We start from the raw sequence: 18,732 nt of genomic DNA, 5'->3' as shown, positions 1-18,732 counted from the left end.
CGTGTCCCATTTTATATTTGCAACGACGAAGGAAGAAGGAGTTAAAATTCTCATATGTACAAACATTTTGCAAACGCAAAGTTATCAAAAGTTGGGATAACAACTTTCTGTTAAGTGTACTTTGCCCCGGTGATAACCACCGTATTTCGACACTGCCTCATTCACATACCCTATACTGAGTACGGTGGTCGAAACTCGACAAAGGCAACAAGGCCGTAACGAGCCGAGCAAAAATCATCAAAAAATTCGACTAGGGCAACGAGGTTACGATGATCCAAGCCAAAACTTGATAAACTTCCCCAAACGGGGACTGTTACGTCAAAAAAATTTCTAGCCAAGGCTGAAAAAGCACCGGCCTTAAAATATCGAATAAGACCCACGGGCACGATGAATTAACAACTACAAGTCGACCTATCCTAGAACGGACCAACAATTACGGCAAAAATAATAGCAAACATTCAAACGAAGCAGTAAGGAAGAGGCAATTTTCATTTATACAAGGAGTGTCTTTACATCAAAAAATCAAAGTCCTACAAAGGAACTGACGAACTAACTACAAATAAGAGCTTCGGAGCTCCGGGAAAGGGAAGCCTGAGCATATAATCATATTCAGGGGCGGAGTCAGCGAATCACAATTTAATCAAGTGCTGAATGTTGAGCTGAACCGGCCCCGAGCTATCCGGCATGACTAGAGGCAGAGTGTTCGGACCTGGTCCGCTCGGAGTCGTCTGATTCGGACCCGAGAGCGCGATCGGCTTTCTCCTCTATCTCTTTGGCCTGGGTTATCAGGGACAGAAGATCTGGGAAGCCATGCTCGGCCTGCTCAAGGGTGATCCGCCGAGACTTTCACTTCTCATACTCGGCAACAATAGCAGTGTGAGCCTCATCCGCTTCCACACTTTTCCAGGCCTCTTCCAAATCGGCCTCGGCCTTGGCCAGCTTGGATTCCAGATCAACCCGGTTCTCCTCAAGGACACCGCTCCTACCGGTGGCCGCCTCTTGCTCGGCCTTAAGGGCGTCATTGGCACTCACCGCCTCCTCGAGCTCAACTCTTAGGCCTTCACATATCCAAGATCGCTCCTCGGCCTTCTCCTCAAACACCCTCATGCGATCCTTGTACTGAGCGGCCTCGGACTCGAGCAGCCGGTTCCTCTCGGCCAAGCCTATAGCGTCGGCCTTCACTGAATCCAGTTCCCCCCGAAGTTGGGAAACGGTGATCTCGAGCTCATCCAGCCTCGAGAAAAACTGAGCTTTATCCCGGCTAAGGCCAATCTTGTCAGCTTCAAGGCTCCGGTTATAATCAGCCATAGCGGCCAGCTCACTTTTCAAAATACGATTTTCATCCTTAGCCGCATCAAGCTCAGGCCGGAGGTTGGAAAGAGCGGCTGCCCGGTTCAACTCATCCTCCTTCTCCTGAAGAAGGTGCTGGTATTTCTCCGTCTCTCGGCCTTGGGCATCCAGTTGGCCCCTAAGGTCGTTTATCTCCTGCTGAGCACGGATGAAGGCTTCATTGACCAGCACCACACTCTGCAAGTACAACAAGTCAAAAGACTTGAACAAAATAATGCCAAAATCCTCAGATAAGTTATACAAGAATGGCTAAGAATCTTACCCGGTTGCCCGCATGCATACCCTCGTTGATGAGGCACTGCCAAGTGACCCCGGTCATCTTCCGCCGGTCCGAATCTGAGACGAGAGGCCGCAGGTAGCTCGCTACACCTACCGGGCGCGATAGAAAGCTACAGTCCTCAGGGACGGTAACTACCGCCGATCTCGTTCTCCTCGGCTCCACGCTCGGAGCCGGGAAGATATTTACCAAGCTATCCCTGGCACCGAATTCGGAGGTCCGGCTGGCCGATCTCGTGGCCCGAGGAATAGGGAGATGGCTAAAGCCCGCAGCTTCACCGGTGGCAGGAGGAGTGCTCGAGAACATATCCTCGAAATCGTCCACTCGTGGAGTCGAAGTGGGGGCACTTGGAGTCGCCTCAGTGCCCTCGGCAAAAACCGGGGGCTCCGTAACTGCAGCAGGTTCGAGAAAGACCTCGGTCTCTGGGGCCGGCTCGGCCCTTTCTTCAGCTTCGACGGAGGTCGTTTCCCCGGAAATGTCGACGAAGCCGATCGATCTTAGCGGAGCCGGGGAAAGAATTGCTTCCGCCCCTGAGCGTGGAGCCGGAACCAAAAGGCCTTCACCAGCAGAAGGCGGAGGCGGAACAGCGGCAGGTTTTTCCGGGATGGGGGCCACGGAAGGGACGGAACCGACTCTCCGAACAATAATGTCGGGTTCCGTTTCTTCCCTTGATGACCAGGCGACGCTCCTTGCCTTCTTCTTTTTTGGAGCCCCCCTTTTTCGGAAGGCCGTTTTCTCTTTGCGGCATCGGCAAGAACACGGGAAGTACCCGCCGTGTCAAACTCGGACGCCGATGCAGGAAGAGCGGCCCCCGATTCTGGTCTAGAGGCCGCCGAGCCCTTAGGCAGACCTGAAAAGCAAAAGGCATTAGCAAAGGTCGAGGGGGATAGTGGCCTCGGATAGCGGAAAGTACAGCGAACTTGAAGAGAAGCTGAATGTTACCGTGGTTCTGGGCGATCCATCGGCCACGTGACAGATAAGCCCATGTCCGGTTGTCATAGGGCTGCTGACTAAGGAGTGCTGCAACCCATTCGCTCAGATTACGAATGGCCGGAGGAACGTACCCGTTGGCTAATAAAAAGTAAGGAACAAATGGTGAGAAAGGAGTATAGAACAAATGGTGAGAAAGGAGTATAGAACAAAGGCAATTAATCAAAGGTTTCGGACTTACGACTGTTGTTCCATTTCTCCGGGAAAGGCATGAATTCGGCCGGGATGATGTCCTCGGTCTTCACTCGGACATATCGCTCCAACCAGCCCCTATCTCGGTCTTCATCCATTTTCGAGAAAAACGGATTCCGGCTGCGCTTGGCAAGTTTGATTACGCCACCCCGGAAAATCCTCGGAGAATACAGACGTATCAGGTGCGGGAGTGTAAACTCTTTCCCGGCGTTGTTGGCCAATAACCGGAGGAGTGCCATGACCCTCCAGACGATCGGGTCGATCTGTGCCAGGGTCACGCCGTAGGTCCGGCACATGTCTAGGATGACCGGATCAATCGGAGGGTCGAGTTTGAGAGTGAAGGGATAAGTGTACACCTATCGGAAGCCGGCCCGGTAATCGGTGATCGACTCATTTGGACCGGGCGCTAAGACTTGTACCGGACGAGTGTCCCACCCACAGTCGGCTCGGACTATGTCGAGCTTCTCTTCAATAATGGACGAGGGGTATCGCCTCACGTCATATCCCCTGTCCGATACCGAAGAAGGCTTTTCGGCCTTAAGATCCTTGTTGAAGTTGAACATAGCCGGAATAATGTCTGAGGCTGTCGGTTCAAAGGTGCTCTTCGACTTAGCCGGGGATGCAGCCTCGGCTCCTGGTGATGAAACCGATGGAACATCATGGGAAGTTTCCGACATTTTTTGAGGATGTGAAAGAGAGAAGATTCAGAAAGGAAGTGCAAAAAGGGCAAGAACACTGATGAGCAAGAACAGTTAGCGGAAGTGGAGTCAAAGCTGGTCCTTTCCAAGCACAATGAAGCAACAAATCAGCAACAGATTCGTTACAGAGAATAACAATATGGTAAGAAGGTGAAAAAATGCAGAAAAAAGTGAAGGACGAAGGGAATGCAGATCGTGAAAGTATTGGAATGAAGAGGGAAGGAGCCTTATATAGGCATGGGGCTATGACGGTTACGACTCCCCAGCCAACCAGGGAGCGCCACGTGCCCCATAATTAATGAGGAGTGACTTGAAACGACGTGCATGCGGCGGTTGTCAGAGCCGGCCACTCGGAACAGGACGCGTGGCCAATAAAGGGGGACGTGACGCAACCGTTCCCGCCAAAACGAGAAGATAACGACGAGCTGACAGGGCCACCGGTTTCAGCAGTTGGCCACTTCCCGTTACTCCGATAGATCGTTGATCCTGGAAGTGTGGGGGCTATCTGTATATGGTAAAAACCGGATACGATGTAAACCGGTGGAACGGGGAACCGAGGGAAGAAAGAGATGGGAACGTGCCTGATGACATTCGACCTAACCCGGAGGAGCGCTTGGGCCGGAGCTGAGTAAGGACACCATCTAGTCCACCTTCTTTATCACCAAGGCCGTTTGTCCGTAGGGCCGGTGGTCTGGTGTAATCGTTGCACACGAGCCAACACCAGTAGCGTCCTGCCATGGTCAACCACCAACCATGCGTGTGTCAGATCGTACGGCCAACCTAATCCCACCAAATCTGCTCAGAGCTGTCCTTTTTATTATTATTCTAATCATTTGTACAGGAAGAGGCCCATAGAGACACCACTATAAATAGAGCACATCCCCCTCCTTTGTAAGGGCTGGCTCCTTTACTTTCCAAGAACATTTTATAATACAAAAGAGTTCATATATACAATCTCTCTCTCTCTCAATATCTGACCCGGCCAAGGCCGTTTGTTTCCATTTATATTGTGCTTCTTCCATTAAGTATTCAACATAGTTTCTAAACGTTCGTGTCCATAGTAAATCAAGCAAACTATCGTTATTAGCCGTTTTATTACTAAATACTTACACATTTATTTTCCACTACCAAACATACGTCAAGATCCAAGCACATATCCTATACCCACTCACAAATTTAATTGATTATCCGAATTTGGGGCAAACAATTACCATGATTTTTATATGTTCAAATTCAAATTAAGTGAACTTTGATTAAAATTACAAGGTACATTTTGGTTGATACTCGTTCACTCCTAATTTATGTGAAGAGATTAAGAACATGAGGCCGAAACACCTCGTTTTTGTGTGAACTCGAGTATAAATTCTTCAAATTTTACTTAAACTATATTTGAAAAAAACCAAATCAATCAACATTGTATATAACGCAAAACTTTTAAAAGAATTTGAGAAAAAACATAGTTAAAATTGACTTCCTTAATATTTCTCCCTCTGTTGTAATTTTAAATGGCATTATTTTCTTATTAGTCTGTTCTCGAAAGAATGATAAATTTATATATTTGAAAAATATTTAACTTTAAGCTTTTCAATTTATTTTAATAAGAAGTCATATAATCAAACAAATTTTATGTAATATTTAGAATCACAAGTTTAAAATTTTTAGAATCACACAAAATGATACATTTGAAACTGCAAGTTACAAAATTCTTCATTTTTTTTTAAATTTTATACGAGTTAAACTATATCATATATATTAGAAACAGTAAAAGTAATACATCTACATAAAATGTAACGTGTAGTGTCTTGACTAAAGTACTTGATGACCATTTTTCAACTTTAAATATTATCTTTTTCAAATTTGAACCAACTTATGTCCAAACGTTTTAAGTTCGGTTGTAGTGTCGGAAATTGATCAAATACCCTATCACGTCCAACTCAATTTTTATTTTATTTCTTTAATTGCTAAGTATATTGAATTAGCTGGTCCTTGATAATTGCCAACTCATTAATTCCAAAAAACAAGAACCCAAATATAACGCACCGACGGGTCAATGCAGAGTATCGGGTTCCCATGTGGACCCATGTTTCTAGCGAGCTCACTTCCCGTGATTGGTGGTTCATGTAATGGCGCGTGTCCCCATTTTACTTTCCTCATAGGATACTCTTGACAAATTTTACTCATGTGACAGTCTACTAAAAACTTTACCAATTTCCCTTCCTTTGTGGCTTTGTCCATATTCCTTTTGCCTCACTCACGTATAAGAATATCATTTCTTTGATGGATATTTTATCCTTCCATTTTCGTTCTTGCTCCTTATTTAGCAGACTTTCTAAGACATTTTTTACAAAACTTTGTAGCTTAAATTTATTTACCTCAATACTGATAGATTAAATTAATCCACTAGAGTGGAGTTTACTAACAACAGTAACTCATGTACCTTAAGAAAAGGTTTTGAAAACATCTATTTAGTAGACTTTTTCTCTTTGTTTTTGAGCTTTTAATTAGGGCTGAGCATAAATACCGAAAACCGAAAAATCGAACCGAACCGAATCGAACCGAAATTTCAACAAACCGAACCGAACCGAACTAGTTTGGTTCGGTGTTTGGTGTCCACCGTAAAAAAACCGAAACCAAAATAGCCGAATCGAAGTTTGATAAAACCAAACCGAAAAACCGAACGCGCACCGAAATTTAATACATTACCCAAAAAAATTAAAATAGTCCAGGCCCATTAAGTTTAAAGCAAAAAAAAACTCAATTGTAATAAGTCCTCTTTTGCATTTGTATCCCTAATTTTCCACTTCAATTGAGAAAATCAAATATGCTTAACAAAGAAAGGTAACCAGGATGTGTTTTTAGGATTAATGTATGTCCTTTATGTGTTTTCTTAATTATTCTTACGGTATGTATATAACACCTAGTAATCGTATATCATGATTATAGTTTTATGTTCTTGTATATCCTGTTTGTTTGATTTTGATTTCAATTTATCAGTTTTATGTTTTATTGCTTTTGAGAATATGAATTAGTGTCAATGGAATCGCTTCTAATATTATATCAAAAAAACCGAATTGAAAAAACCGAAACCGAACCTAACCGAACTTTAAAAAATCGAAACCGAAAGAACCGAACCGAACTAGTTTGGTTCGGTGTTCAGTGTCCACCTTCAAAAAACCCAACCTGAAATAGCCAAATCGAAGTTTAATAAAACCGAACCAAAAAACCGAACGCCCACCGCTACTTTTAATGCCCGGTATTTGTTTTAGAAGCACTTTCTATGAAAACCAACTTTATTTTCGGAACTTGAACTTACTGACTTCTAGTTAAGAATGAATAAGTAATACTCCATCCGTTTCAATTTATATGAACTCATTTGACTGAGCATGACATTTAAGAAAGAGGGAAGACTTTTGAAACTTGTGGTTCAAAATAAGCCTTGAAAATTTATGTGGTTATAAATCATTCATAAAGTGAATTTGTTTCCAAATTAGAAAAGAGATCATTTATTTTGACATAGACTAAAAAGAAAATAGATTCAAACAAATTGAAACCGAGGGAGTAGTACTTATTTACTATTCCACGACTACTTATTTACTGCTCCACGACAATCTTTGGATGTTAATAATCCTTTTTCAAATGTACCTAATGCTGAGTTGTAAACAGAAAAGCACTTAGAATTATGGAAGAAATTCAAAGTAGAGCATGTCTCATTAAAAACAAAATTAAAACCAAAACAAAATAAAATAACAGATCATTGAATGAAGAGAGGTGAAAAATATGAAGTCCCCATTGAAGCCCTCCAGCTGTTATTTCCCATCCCCACATCCACACTTCTCAGCTGCTCCCATTACCTATTTCCCTCTCCCTTTTTAGCCATTTTCTCAAAACCCAAAAAACCTCCACTTTCCCTTCCCTCTCTCTCTCTCTCTCTCTCTAACCTACTCAACTCAAACCCAAGTGAGTTGAGCATCAAAAATAGCTTAGCAGAAAGCCAGAAACTGTATAATGGGTTTAACAGTTCTGCTTTTCCTCTTCTTCTCAGCTTTCTTAACTCCCTCATTATCCAACCCCCATTCACCACTCAACACTGCATATTACACTAAATCATGTCCAAGATTCGAACAAATAATGCAAGAAACAACTACAAACAAACAGATCACTTCCCCCACAACCGCTGCCGCCACTCTCCGTCTCTTCTTCCACGACTGTTTCGTCGGCGGTTGTGACAGTTCCGTCTTAATCTCATCCACACCATTTAACAAAGCTGAACGTGACGCTGAAATCAACTTATCTCTTCCAGGTGATGGGTTTGATGTAATCACACGCGCCAAGATCGCGCTTGAACTCACGTGTCCAGGTGTTGTCTCTTGTTCAGACATACTTGCTGTTGCTGCTCGTAACCTCGTTGTCCAAACTGGGGGCCCGTTTTATCAAGTTAAATTGGGCCGTAAAGATTCTTTTGTTTCTAAAGCTGATTCTGTTGAAGGAAATTTGCCCCGACCCACAATGCCAATGGATCAAATGATTAAGATTTTTGAATCTAAAGGGTTTACAGTTCAAGAAATGGTTGCATTATCTGGTGCTCACACAATTGGTTTCTCACATTGTAAAGAATTCAGCTCAAATCTATCTGACCCTTCGTATAATCCTCGATTTGCTCAAGCTTTAAGAAATGCTTGTGGTAATTATCAGAAAGATCCAACGTTGTCTGTGTTTAATGATGTAATGAGTCCTAATAAGTTTGATAATATGTATTATCAGAACTTGCCTAAGGGTTTGGGTTTGTTGTCTTCAGATAGGGGTTTGTTTTCAGATCCGAGGACGAAGATTTTTGTTGAAGAGTATATTAGAGATCAAAATGTGTTTTTTAAGGCGTTTGGTTCAGCTATGCAGAAGTTAAGTGAGCATGGTGTTAAATTTGGCAAACATGGTGAGATCAGGCACAGGTGTGATGCTTTCAACAATTGAATTAATTGAGAGGGGTGGTTGATTAATTATCTTATGTTTTGTGGGTTCGAATTTGTTTTTGCATTTAATCATTTACAAGATGAAACTTATAATATGTATACAATGTTTTTATCATTTATTTAGATCAGAAAGCTCCCCATTAGTTCTGTTTTTTGCCCTGAGTTCTGCTAAATTGCTCATTGGAGTCTGTATTGTATTCGAGGGAAACTACTACTTGTGATTAGTGTGAACTACTACATTATATTGGAATGGTGTATAATGAAACTGAATCATTAATTTGATTCAGGTGAGATGCACGTACGAGGTTGTTTGTTCCTCAAATTTGATTCAATAAGAAATGAAACCGTAAATAAAGTTTGCAACTTTTGAAATTAGTGTGAAAATGTTTCCTTTTCGGTTCAAGATGTTTGATTGATGGATTGTTTTGTTGCTTTATGGTTGGAGTGCAAGTGTTCAAAAAGGTGGGATCTTTCTTTCCGGTGGGTGTCTCCTTTGTCACAGATTATTACTGGGGCATGGCCAACTCAAGTTAACCTGGCACTAACCAAATGAATAATAAGCTAGAGATACATAACGTGCTTTGGTATTGATTCTTGGAAGAGGTGTCAAAATCAAATCAATTTTGTTAAGTCGCTAAGTCAAAGAAGTCATCAAATCATTGGGTCAAAATAGTGTAATCCAACTTATATAAAATATAACTCAAACCTAAACATACAAAATTAAATTTGGAGATTAAGAATTATATAAACTTAGAAGTTGGAAAATTTATAGAAAAATACATAAGTTTTCACTTTTTTTATTTTTGATGAGCAACATAAAAAAAAAAGGATGAGATGTTGAGACATTTTGGGCGCGTTGAGTTCTGAATTTGATCAATCTAGACTCGAACTCTCATTTTGAATCGAACACAACTCTGGATGGCTTGGGACATGACCCGTTTGATCCATCTTCATTTGGCAAGAACATGACAACTTAAAAGTATGCTACTTCAAATGAAATAGAAGAAGGTATATATAAATGCTGACTATAATGTGTATTCCATTATGCTTTGTTATATCGGAATACTTTAATTAGATAAAAACAGCATAAATGAACGAGAATTATTGCCATTCAATTACGGTTCCGTCATCTCCGCCCTATTGTCTGGGTTCTGCCCCAATCACTAAAACTCTTCTAATCAGATTAATAATCAAGAAACATTTTTCCACTGTCGAGCCATGAGAAGTTTTGACCAGTTGTCTGTCATATGTGACTTTTCGAATGCCAATCTAAGCAACTATAATACACAAAATTAGGATGCATAAATAGTTCATCTTCTAATATAGAGGTCTAAACTCTTAAACTGCATAAGTAACATTCAAAAAGAGAAAAGAAAATAGATTCAACATGTAGAAATGAAGAAGACGAAGGCATCTATTTGACCGGCTGATGGAAAACAAGTAGGCTAAGTTAATGTAAATATAACTAAAGTTGGTTTCATTTTTTCAAGAGACCTAATTGTTGCATCCTCTGAAGTTTACTCCAGTAAGAGCAACAAAAAACCTCAAAGCTTTAGAGGATTGCTCATCTTCAAGAATCATATGCATGTTCTGCTGATCAAAGCCAACTAGATGTTCGAAGGAACTATGTTAGCGCACTTTACTGCCAGTTTTATTTTCTCAGTCATATGGCTTTGCAATTATATTTACTGCCAGTTCTAATTTCTCAGTCATGTGAATCCCATATCAGGATTGTATATTTGAATAAGGAATGCTTCTGAAGTTCATGCAGTATCGAACCATGTAACACAAGCACAAGATAATTTTTCAAAGAATTACCTTTTTCGAATAAGCGAATTCATTTTGGACGCTGCAGTCCACTCCATTTCCTATTCAAAGATCAGCCCCTTACTATGTGGATAATAAAGTAGAACATTTATCTATTAGTATTTTCTGTTTAAGTCAAATTCCCACAAAGATCCTAAAGGGCAAGGAGAGACTTCAAATGAAGAAAGCACATCACACAGTTGTAAGGTTCTTCTAGAGATGAAGATCAACCATTTCACTCTGACAAACGTATATTCATATCTTTTGTCAATCAAAACAAGTAATTGAAAGGAACAAACTGTGCAATGTACAAGAGATCAGGGAGCAATAGTCTTTTTATGAAACCAGTTGTCTGTATGGGAGCTGCAGGTTTAACTTCGACTGATATCCAGAATATGAAAAGGTTTTCTATCAAGAAGTTATATCAAGCATTGCAGGGAGGCTATCAGAAAGTGCATTGGAGGAAGATTATATGCAATAATCATAGCTCCCCAAAGTGGATTTTCATACTGAGATAGGCTATGTATGGAAGATTAGCAACAAGAGATAGGGTCACTAAACGGGGTGTTGAAACCAGGCTGATGTGTCCGATGTGTGCACAAGAGGAGGAAGGTGTTCACTAACTATTCTTCCAATGCTCTGTAACAGGTTCAATTTGGAAAAGACTTCTGGTTTGGCAAGGGATAAACAGGCCACCTCTAGGATGGACTGATGAGTTACAATGGGTAGTTCATTTCTGTGGAGGGAGGAGTGCTGGTGCTGGAGTTTATAGAATCATCATGGCTGCTGCAGTGTATTATCTCTGGCGGGAAAGAAATGCCAGGTTCTTTCAGAGTAAACAAAGACCAGAGGATGTTATTCTTCACTTGATCACACAGGAAGTCTATTTCAAGGCAACTCAAGCTCCTAAACTAGCTAGATATATCCAGAGCAGGGCCGGCCAGAGGGCCAAGCCACTAAAGCGCGGTTCCATCCGGTGTTCGGTACTTGTATGGAATTTCCCGATTAATTCTATTTCGAGACACGCAAGGCCGGCTAAAGAGGGAAGCACTCCCTAGCAAGATTTTTTGTTCTGAGGCTCGAACCCAAGGCCTCCCGTTAAAGTTGGCTTTAGGCCACCAATCTAATTGAGCCGCCCCTGATTCAGAGGATGAACTTCCATCCTTAGGTTTAGCTTTCTTTGTTTCTGATTTCCTTGTGGGGTGGTTCTAAGTCAGGGTGTTAGTCTTTGTTAGTGCATGAGTTTGGGACTATGTCCATTCCATGCGTGACAGTTTTGTTTTTCTCTTCTGTTAAGCTGTAAATACTTCATTTGGTAAAATACTTTACTTGCCAAAAAACAAAAAAAAATCTGTAATGAGAATCTTTCTGAATTGTCTTCGCATGTAAAACTCAGCATTATAAGGAAATTAAAAAAGAGAACAAAAGAGCTAAGCAGAGTTCAGAAGTATAACATCTAAACTCTTACACAAGTATATCATCTTGTCCTACAATTTTAATAATTGCTCAAACACTAAAGTCCCGATGTAAAAATGTTAGTGCTGAAATTCTAACCTTCCCAGAAGCACAAGACATCAGATTGAAGAATGTGGAAATGTTAGTACTGTCTTCTTTCTTGTGTTCATTGTTTGAGCACCAAAATGAGAAGAGACAAACACGAATAGTTCATAGAATTAACCTCAGGCACACAAGAAATTGAAGATAGCATTACTGGAAGAGTATTAGGAGACAATGAGTTCATGTTAAAGACAACCTTAATGAGTTCATGTCAAAGACAACCTCTTTTTCCAAAAACAAAAACACACTGTTCAGAATCTTTTCTTTACATTTTCAACATTATTTACCCTGTCAACTGTCACATGATCTCAGAAGACACGACGAGCAGAACCAAAACCCAAACCCAAATCATGCTATCAGCAGCTATGAGAAGAGAGCATGGTGCCTAATTACAAGCCATTTCTCAGAAAAATAAAGAAACAGCATACAATGAAGAAACAAAAACAAACAAGAGCTATGAAGAACTTATCCGTGTTTGACTCATATCATCATCGGAATTAAGCAACTTCTCCCAATCAACTTCCTCCTCCTCTTCATCCTTCTGCCTCAAAACCTCCAATATCTTTCTGGCCTTATCCTTGGCCCGCTCATTTCCCGTTTCCTCAACATGTATCAACAACTCCTCAGCAGCAGCCTCTTTAGCCAACCCTTTAAACCTAAGTCCACCATGACTTAGTCCATACAATGCAGCAAGACAATTCTCACGACTCGACTCCGAATCAAACTCTCCCTTTCTCAACATACTAACAAAACACTGCACCCCACCCCCATCAAGCATTGCTGCTCTCCCTTCCGAGCTCGCTGCCAGGTTACAAAGTATCAACAGGATCCGACCCGTCATATGACCCGTTTTAACCATGCCCAATAACACCTGAACCGCCCCGAGTTTCACTAACTTAGCCCTGTTACTCTGAACCAAAGAAAGATGATACAAAGCCAAAGCCGAATCATGCCTAGTACGTTCGGATTCGGATCGAACAGCATGTAAAAGTGGAGGCAATGCACCCAAAACCCCAATTGCAGTTTTGTTCTGATCATCTAAAGCTAAACTGAAAAGTGCACCAGCAACATGTTCTTGTGATTCTTGAAATCCACTTTTTAGCACATCAATCAAAGGTGGAACAATCCCAGAACGTACAATTTTCACCTTGTTTCGATTCTCTAATGATAAATTCACCAATGCCGCTACTGAATTAACTTGTACAGAAGCATACCTTGAGGTTATAAGTACACGTAGAGCTGACAGTATACGAGGAGTACATAAACTGAAACGGGTTTCTTCTCGGGTTCGGGTCAATTTCCTAAACGAGATAACACCTTCTTCTTGTTCAGAGATATGTGAACTCTTCAGTTTTACAACAAGCTCATCTTCTTCAATGGAATTTGAGTTCATGGTATCCACGTCAGATGATGAAGAGTAACAGGTGAGGGGCCCACTTGTTGGGGTTACAGATTCCTCTGAACTCGTTGATATGTGACTAGGTACCCGATTTAGCTCAGTCATACTACTGAATCTTGATTTATCTTTAGTGTGGTTTTGGGCTTTTTGGGTGGCCATTAATGTAAAAACAAGATTTTCAGCTGTGAGGAAATTGAGGGGTTTTGGAGGGTCAAGAAGAGAAGAACGGCAAAAATTGAGGATTGTGGATTTGAGAGCTAAGTTAGGGATGATTGTGGAGAAATCAGGGATGGAATTATCAGGAAGAATAGGTGTAAAAGATAGTGATTTACAGGCATGAACACAGTGGCGTTCAAATGTATGGCCTGAAGAAACTATTACAGGGTCAGCCATGAGAGAATTAGAAATAGGACAGATGAATTCTATAGGAATAGGAGGGTGTTTTGATGGAGATTTGTGGAAAGAGATTTTCCATCTTTGCTTGTTAGTACCCATGTTAATGGTTTAAAGATTCAATCTTTAAGCTTCAGATACGAATGAATAAAACCTTGAGTTTATGGAAAAGATTTCAAAATTCAATATTGAGCTTCAGATAGGAGCGCATGTGATTGAAACTGAATGCAGAGAGGATAGTTGTTGAAGAAAACATTATGACTTGGAGAGAGGGAGCTGAGAATTTGTGGATGTTAATAGAATTCAGTAGCTGAGAGCTGTGTTTTCATATTTTCTTGAACCATTTTTTGCTTTTACCTGTCCTTTTGGCAAACGTACTGCAATTGAGCTTTTTAACTCAAATAGCGCCTACTGTTTCAAGACAGTTTTTTTTTTTTTCTTGTTCTTATTACGGAGGAAACGATTTTTTATACTCCCTCCGTCCTAATTTGTATGATATAGTTTAACTGGATACAAAATTTAAGAATTAGATGAAGATTTTTTAATGTTGTGATCTAAAATAAGCTAAAGATATTTGTATGGTTATAGATCTTCTCGTTAAGCGTAAAAGATAAAATTGTTAAATTATTATCAAATAAAAATATTTATCATTTTTTTTGGGACAGACTAAAAAGAAAAGTGTATCGCATAAATTAGGACGTAGGAAGTAGCTACCTAGAATTTGAATGGAAGAAAATAATATTTTTCAGATTTTTTATGTGTTAAAATAAAAAATTTATATAAAAAATAGAAAATTAAAATACGAATTTATAAAGAACTACAGTACTAATTTATCTTATTATATTGCTTTCTCTATTTTCTAAGCCCTTTGAAAAAAACAAGACAAACGATTTTCGTTGTAAACTTGTAATTAGAGATTAAAATGGAAACATAGGGAAAAAAGAAACTGGAGAAGAGAATCCCCAGGGGTTAGTCTTTACTACTCTGGTCACCTGATAATTTATTGTTATCTTCATAAAATTTTAGGGCTTTGCTTGTGAGTTTTGTTATTTGGACTAAATTTGTTTACGAAATGCAAATTTAAAGGATAGCATGATGAGCGTGATGTAATATGGACAAAACTAGACCTACTCTTAAGCTTATGGACCAATTGAGTCATAGATCGAAAATGAAAATTAAGAACTTTTTCTAACTTGTAGTTAATTTATACTTTCAATTAAGTAAAATTTACTTGGCATAGGTTCCATTATTACCTATTTATGGAACATAACTAAACTTTTCAATAATTATATTTAGTAGCTAAAATATATCATATTTACTTCACATAGCTACCATGTTTTTACCACTCATCTGATAACTTCCCACTCCCCTAAATTTAAGCAAAAAAAACGTGTCTCTCTCCTACCTCCTAAATACACGTCATTATTCACCATATCCATTACTTTCCTCCAATTTCAAATCAGTTTTTCAATTATTCAACTTCCTTTTTTATCTCTAATTAACTATTCATTGATTTCTCTCACGTTTCAAATCTAATTCCCAAAATAAAGTAAGATTCTATACAAATTTTTATTTTTTACCGTGTATTTAACCTATATTTTGGGTGTTTTTTTTTTCGTTTGAATCAGGAATGCAAGTCTAAGTAATTAACTATCAGTGTTTGTTCTTGGTTGTTTTTTCTTAGATTCAATTGGAATGACTAAGAAAGCTGCTACTCCGATGAGAAATACAGGTATAGAACCCGAATGTGCGATTCCTAATTTTTCTTTGGGAATTTCTCAACATGAAATTGCCATTGCAGGCTCTTATGCTGAGAATCGTTCAAAAAGAATTAACGATCCTAGGCGTTCTAAGGAATATGTTGATTCGAAGAGTAAACAACAAGAAAATTTGAAAAATGTTTCTCAAATGGAGAAACAAAAGAAGAGAAAGGCTGATGACAATGTTGTTAATGTTAGGGGCAAAAAAATTGCTAAAGCCAAACGTAATGTGGATGAGGATGATGATGAAGAGGTATGTTTTTGTTGTATTTTCAGTATATTTAGTTCTTTTTTTTTTTAGTTCAGTTATTACAGATCTGTGAATTAACCAGATCTATATTATATGTGCATTTTAAGTATATTTCTGTGTTTTTTTTACACATGTTTCTTCAGTTATTTTGTGTGTATTTTTCTTCACCATAACTGTGATTTTTAAGATTTTTAAGTACATTCAGTTATTTTTGTGTATATTTTGTTGACAGTTATTACAGTGATTTTTAAGATTTTTAAGTACATTCAGTTATTATTTTGTTGACAGTTGTTTTGTGTATATTTTTAAGTACATTCAGTCGATATATGTCAATCATACGTGTTTTTTGGCATTTTGTTTCAGGTATCTAAATTTTTGGTTACCAAGCACCCTGCTGTGACACCATCTATGTGTAGATACACGAATGTTAATGTAATGCAAGATATTAGAGGCAAACTAACAGATCCACAGATGGATATGTTTAGGAATTCTTGTTTTGGTAAATATCTTAGAATGCAGCAATTGGATGTACAAGCACAGATTTTTCGGTGCTTTATGGTCAAAGAACTTAGGGGCAGTACATATAGGTGCTTTACATTTGAAATAAATGGTAAAGTTCTGCGTTTTGGCCTTCGAGAATTTGCACTGATCACTGGGCTAGATTGTGTATCTGATGAAAATGATTTTGTTTATGATAACTCAAAACCGAATAGGCTTATGGTTGAGTATTTTGGTAGAAATCAGGAGAACCAATTGCCAGTTAAAAGACACGAGCTTATTGAGTGTTTCAACAAGACTGTCTGGGATGATAAAGGGGATGACGCAGTCAAGATGGCAATATTGTATTTCATAAATACGTGGGTACATTGTGGTGAGCCGAACTCAACAAACATACCAAGGATCCATTTTGATGTTGTAGAGGACGGGAGATATAATGAGTATCCTTGGGGTAAAGATTCGTTTAGAGAGTTGGTTGTAAGCATCGGGCAGAAATATGCTGGTTTTAAGAAATATTATAGGATTCATGGTTTGCCGCTTGCTATGCAAGTATGGTTGTATGAATGTTGCTCAAAAGTCTCGTCCACCATTGCAGTTAAGACGGGGAATTTAATTCCTAGAATTTTGAACTGGCGGACTACGGAAGGAAAACCAGAATTCAAGAGATTGATGGATGGCATGTTCAAAGACGATAAAAATCCGGTAAAACAGTCTTTTAACAGTTTTGTGTCTTTTACCATTTAACTGTTTTAATATGTTTGTTTTACATGCTATATTTTGATTATATTTTGTCTATATTTATGAAATAAGTCATTTGTGATCAATATATTTTGACTATATTTTCCTCATATTTTTAGTATGTTACCAATGTAGATATATACGGTAATATAGTTTCTATATTTTGTTGTTCATAGTCCTGTAGATTTGAGGAAGTTGTGCCAACACCCCATGAGTTGGAAACTCTTAAATTGCCTCCTGTTGCACATGACATACCAAACGTCAAACATGGAGTTGATGGTGTACATGGTACTGATTTGTTAGACGATGATTACGATAATTTTAGTACCACACCACCGCATCTGTCCAGTGACAAACAGCAACAAATGAGTGCCAATTCTGATTCCCCGCGAGGCAAGAAACGGACGCAGTTTTCCAGTTTCTGTTCCTCCTTCCAGGAAACAACCATCACGGAAGGAATCTGGGATAAAAGGGACAAGGAAACCAGATGCACCTACAGCACCCCGAACAGATGAGTTTAAACTGATAAGGGAAGAGATTCGGATTTTCAAGAAAGAAGTAGGCGTTTTGTTTTCAATATGTTTTTTTTACTTCATATTGCTTGTGTCAAGTAATTAACAATTCTAATTCTATTTTTTATCTTTCAAAACTGTAGGTGTTTGACTACATGGATAACAACTTCAAAAAGTTGTTAGATGCAATAAAGGGCAATCAAACACCAGATAAGGTAAAAATCAACACTAAAAATGGAAATTATTTACTTTTTAAGTTATTTTGATATATTTATTGGAAGACTTTATATTTTCTTTTGGAAAATTTTAAAGGTCGGCGACACAATGTTAAAAGCTGACTTACATAGTGATGGTGGGATTTCTCAAGGCAATCAAAGTGGCGGTGCAGTAAAGCTTTCAACCAAAGAGAATTAAGGTGGTGGTGCCACTTCCGCGCAGAGGAGTCATCCAGTGGTACTCATTTTTTCTTTCACTTTTCTATATTTGCAGTATATTATTCAAAGTGAAAATATTGAATTTTTAGCTGTGTTTTTGTATTACCTATAGTGTATTTACATATATAGTTTTCACATGGTGATTTGTTAGTAGTGTTTTTTTTGATGTATCTATTTGTGCTATTTTTGTTATGATTGTGTTTATATATACTAGCAGTGCTATATTTGTTTTGGATTGATATTTTAATATTAGTTTTTCATATGTGTTGTGGCTGTATTTTAATTGTATTTTGATTATTATGTTCAATGTTACTTATTCTGATTTCTGTTTACTATATTTCAGGCATATTTACCATATATTTTCTCTATATTTAACTGAAACTTTTAACTTTTAAAGCACTATTATATATGTGTATATGTGTATCTGTTTTGCTGATGCCTTTAAATTCATTTGAACCATGTTTTTATTGTTTTAGGTTGAGGGAGTTGGGTTGCCAATTAATGATCCGGTTTCTGTTGTTGATGTGGATAAATAAACCGGAGTTAAAAGTGATGCACAAACAGGTGGAGTGCCCATAACACCAATCCATTTAAATTTTGATGTAAGTACTGAAATGTGGCTTTTAAGTACTGAAATGTCATTTTGATAAGCAATAATTGACAAACACCAGTCGTTTTTTTCTTGTTTTTTATTTCAGGAATCTCAGCAAATCGGCGATATGGAGAATGCTAATGCTGAATTACCGCATCAGAGGAAATGGTAGCAGACTTGCTAATCAACTGCCCTTTAGCATGTGTTATTCCTCTCGGTCCTCCTCCAGTACCACGCGATGATCAAACCGATTTGTCAAGTTTAAGGACTCCTCAGAATGTGGACAATAACCCGGTAACCATCTCTCAGTGGATGATTC

The 18,732-nt window shown here is 38.9% G+C and overlaps 3 protein-coding genes and 1 long non-coding RNA gene across 4 annotated transcripts; 2 read left to right on the top strand and 2 right to left on the bottom strand.

Annotated features, from left to right (window-relative positions):
- Positions 1–846: 846 nt before the first annotated feature.
- On the bottom strand, positions 847–3,486 carry LOC132624757 (uncharacterized). Its single transcript, XM_060339484.1, has 2 exons — positions 3,229–3,486; positions 847–1,527 (listed from the first exon to the last, which is right to left on the bottom strand). Exons 1-2 carry the CDS (start codon positions 3,484–3,486, stop codon positions 847–849), a joined length of 939 nt encoding a protein of 312 aa, XP_060195467.1.
- Positions 3,487–7,311: 3,825 nt separating this feature from the next.
- On the top strand, positions 7,312–8,617 carry LOC132623205 (peroxidase 31). The gene has a single exon (XM_060337937.1). It carries the CDS (start codon positions 7,513–7,515, stop codon positions 8,473–8,475), a length of 963 nt encoding a protein of 320 aa, XP_060193920.1. The 5' UTR covers positions 7,312–7,512; the 3' UTR covers positions 8,476–8,617.
- A 20-nt stretch (positions 8,618–8,637) lies between these two features.
- Positions 8,638–14,054, bottom strand: LOC132623204 (U-box domain-containing protein 40). The gene has a single exon (XM_060337936.1). The coding sequence runs from the start codon at positions 13,729–13,731 to the stop codon at positions 12,292–12,294; it is 1,440 nt and encodes a 479-aa protein (XP_060193919.1). The 5' UTR covers positions 13,732–14,054; the 3' UTR covers positions 8,638–12,291.
- Positions 14,055–17,298: 3,244 nt separating this feature from the next.
- On the top strand, positions 17,299–17,837 carry LOC132621898 (uncharacterized). Its single transcript, XR_009575724.1, has 3 exons — positions 17,299–17,433; positions 17,531–17,602; positions 17,700–17,837. It is a non-coding gene; the product is annotated as an uncharacterized LOC132621898 (long non-coding RNA).
- Positions 17,838–18,732: the final 895 nt, after the last annotated feature.

This window comes from Lycium barbarum, chromosome 12 (genome assembly GCF_019175385.1).
Source record: "Lycium barbarum isolate Lr01 chromosome 12, ASM1917538v2, whole genome shotgun sequence".
In the NCBI taxonomy this organism is placed as follows: domain Eukaryota; kingdom Viridiplantae; phylum Streptophyta; class Magnoliopsida; order Solanales; family Solanaceae; genus Lycium; species Lycium barbarum.
Note: the sequence above shows the minus strand (reverse complement) of the source record. Positions and strands in the feature narration are given on the sequence as shown.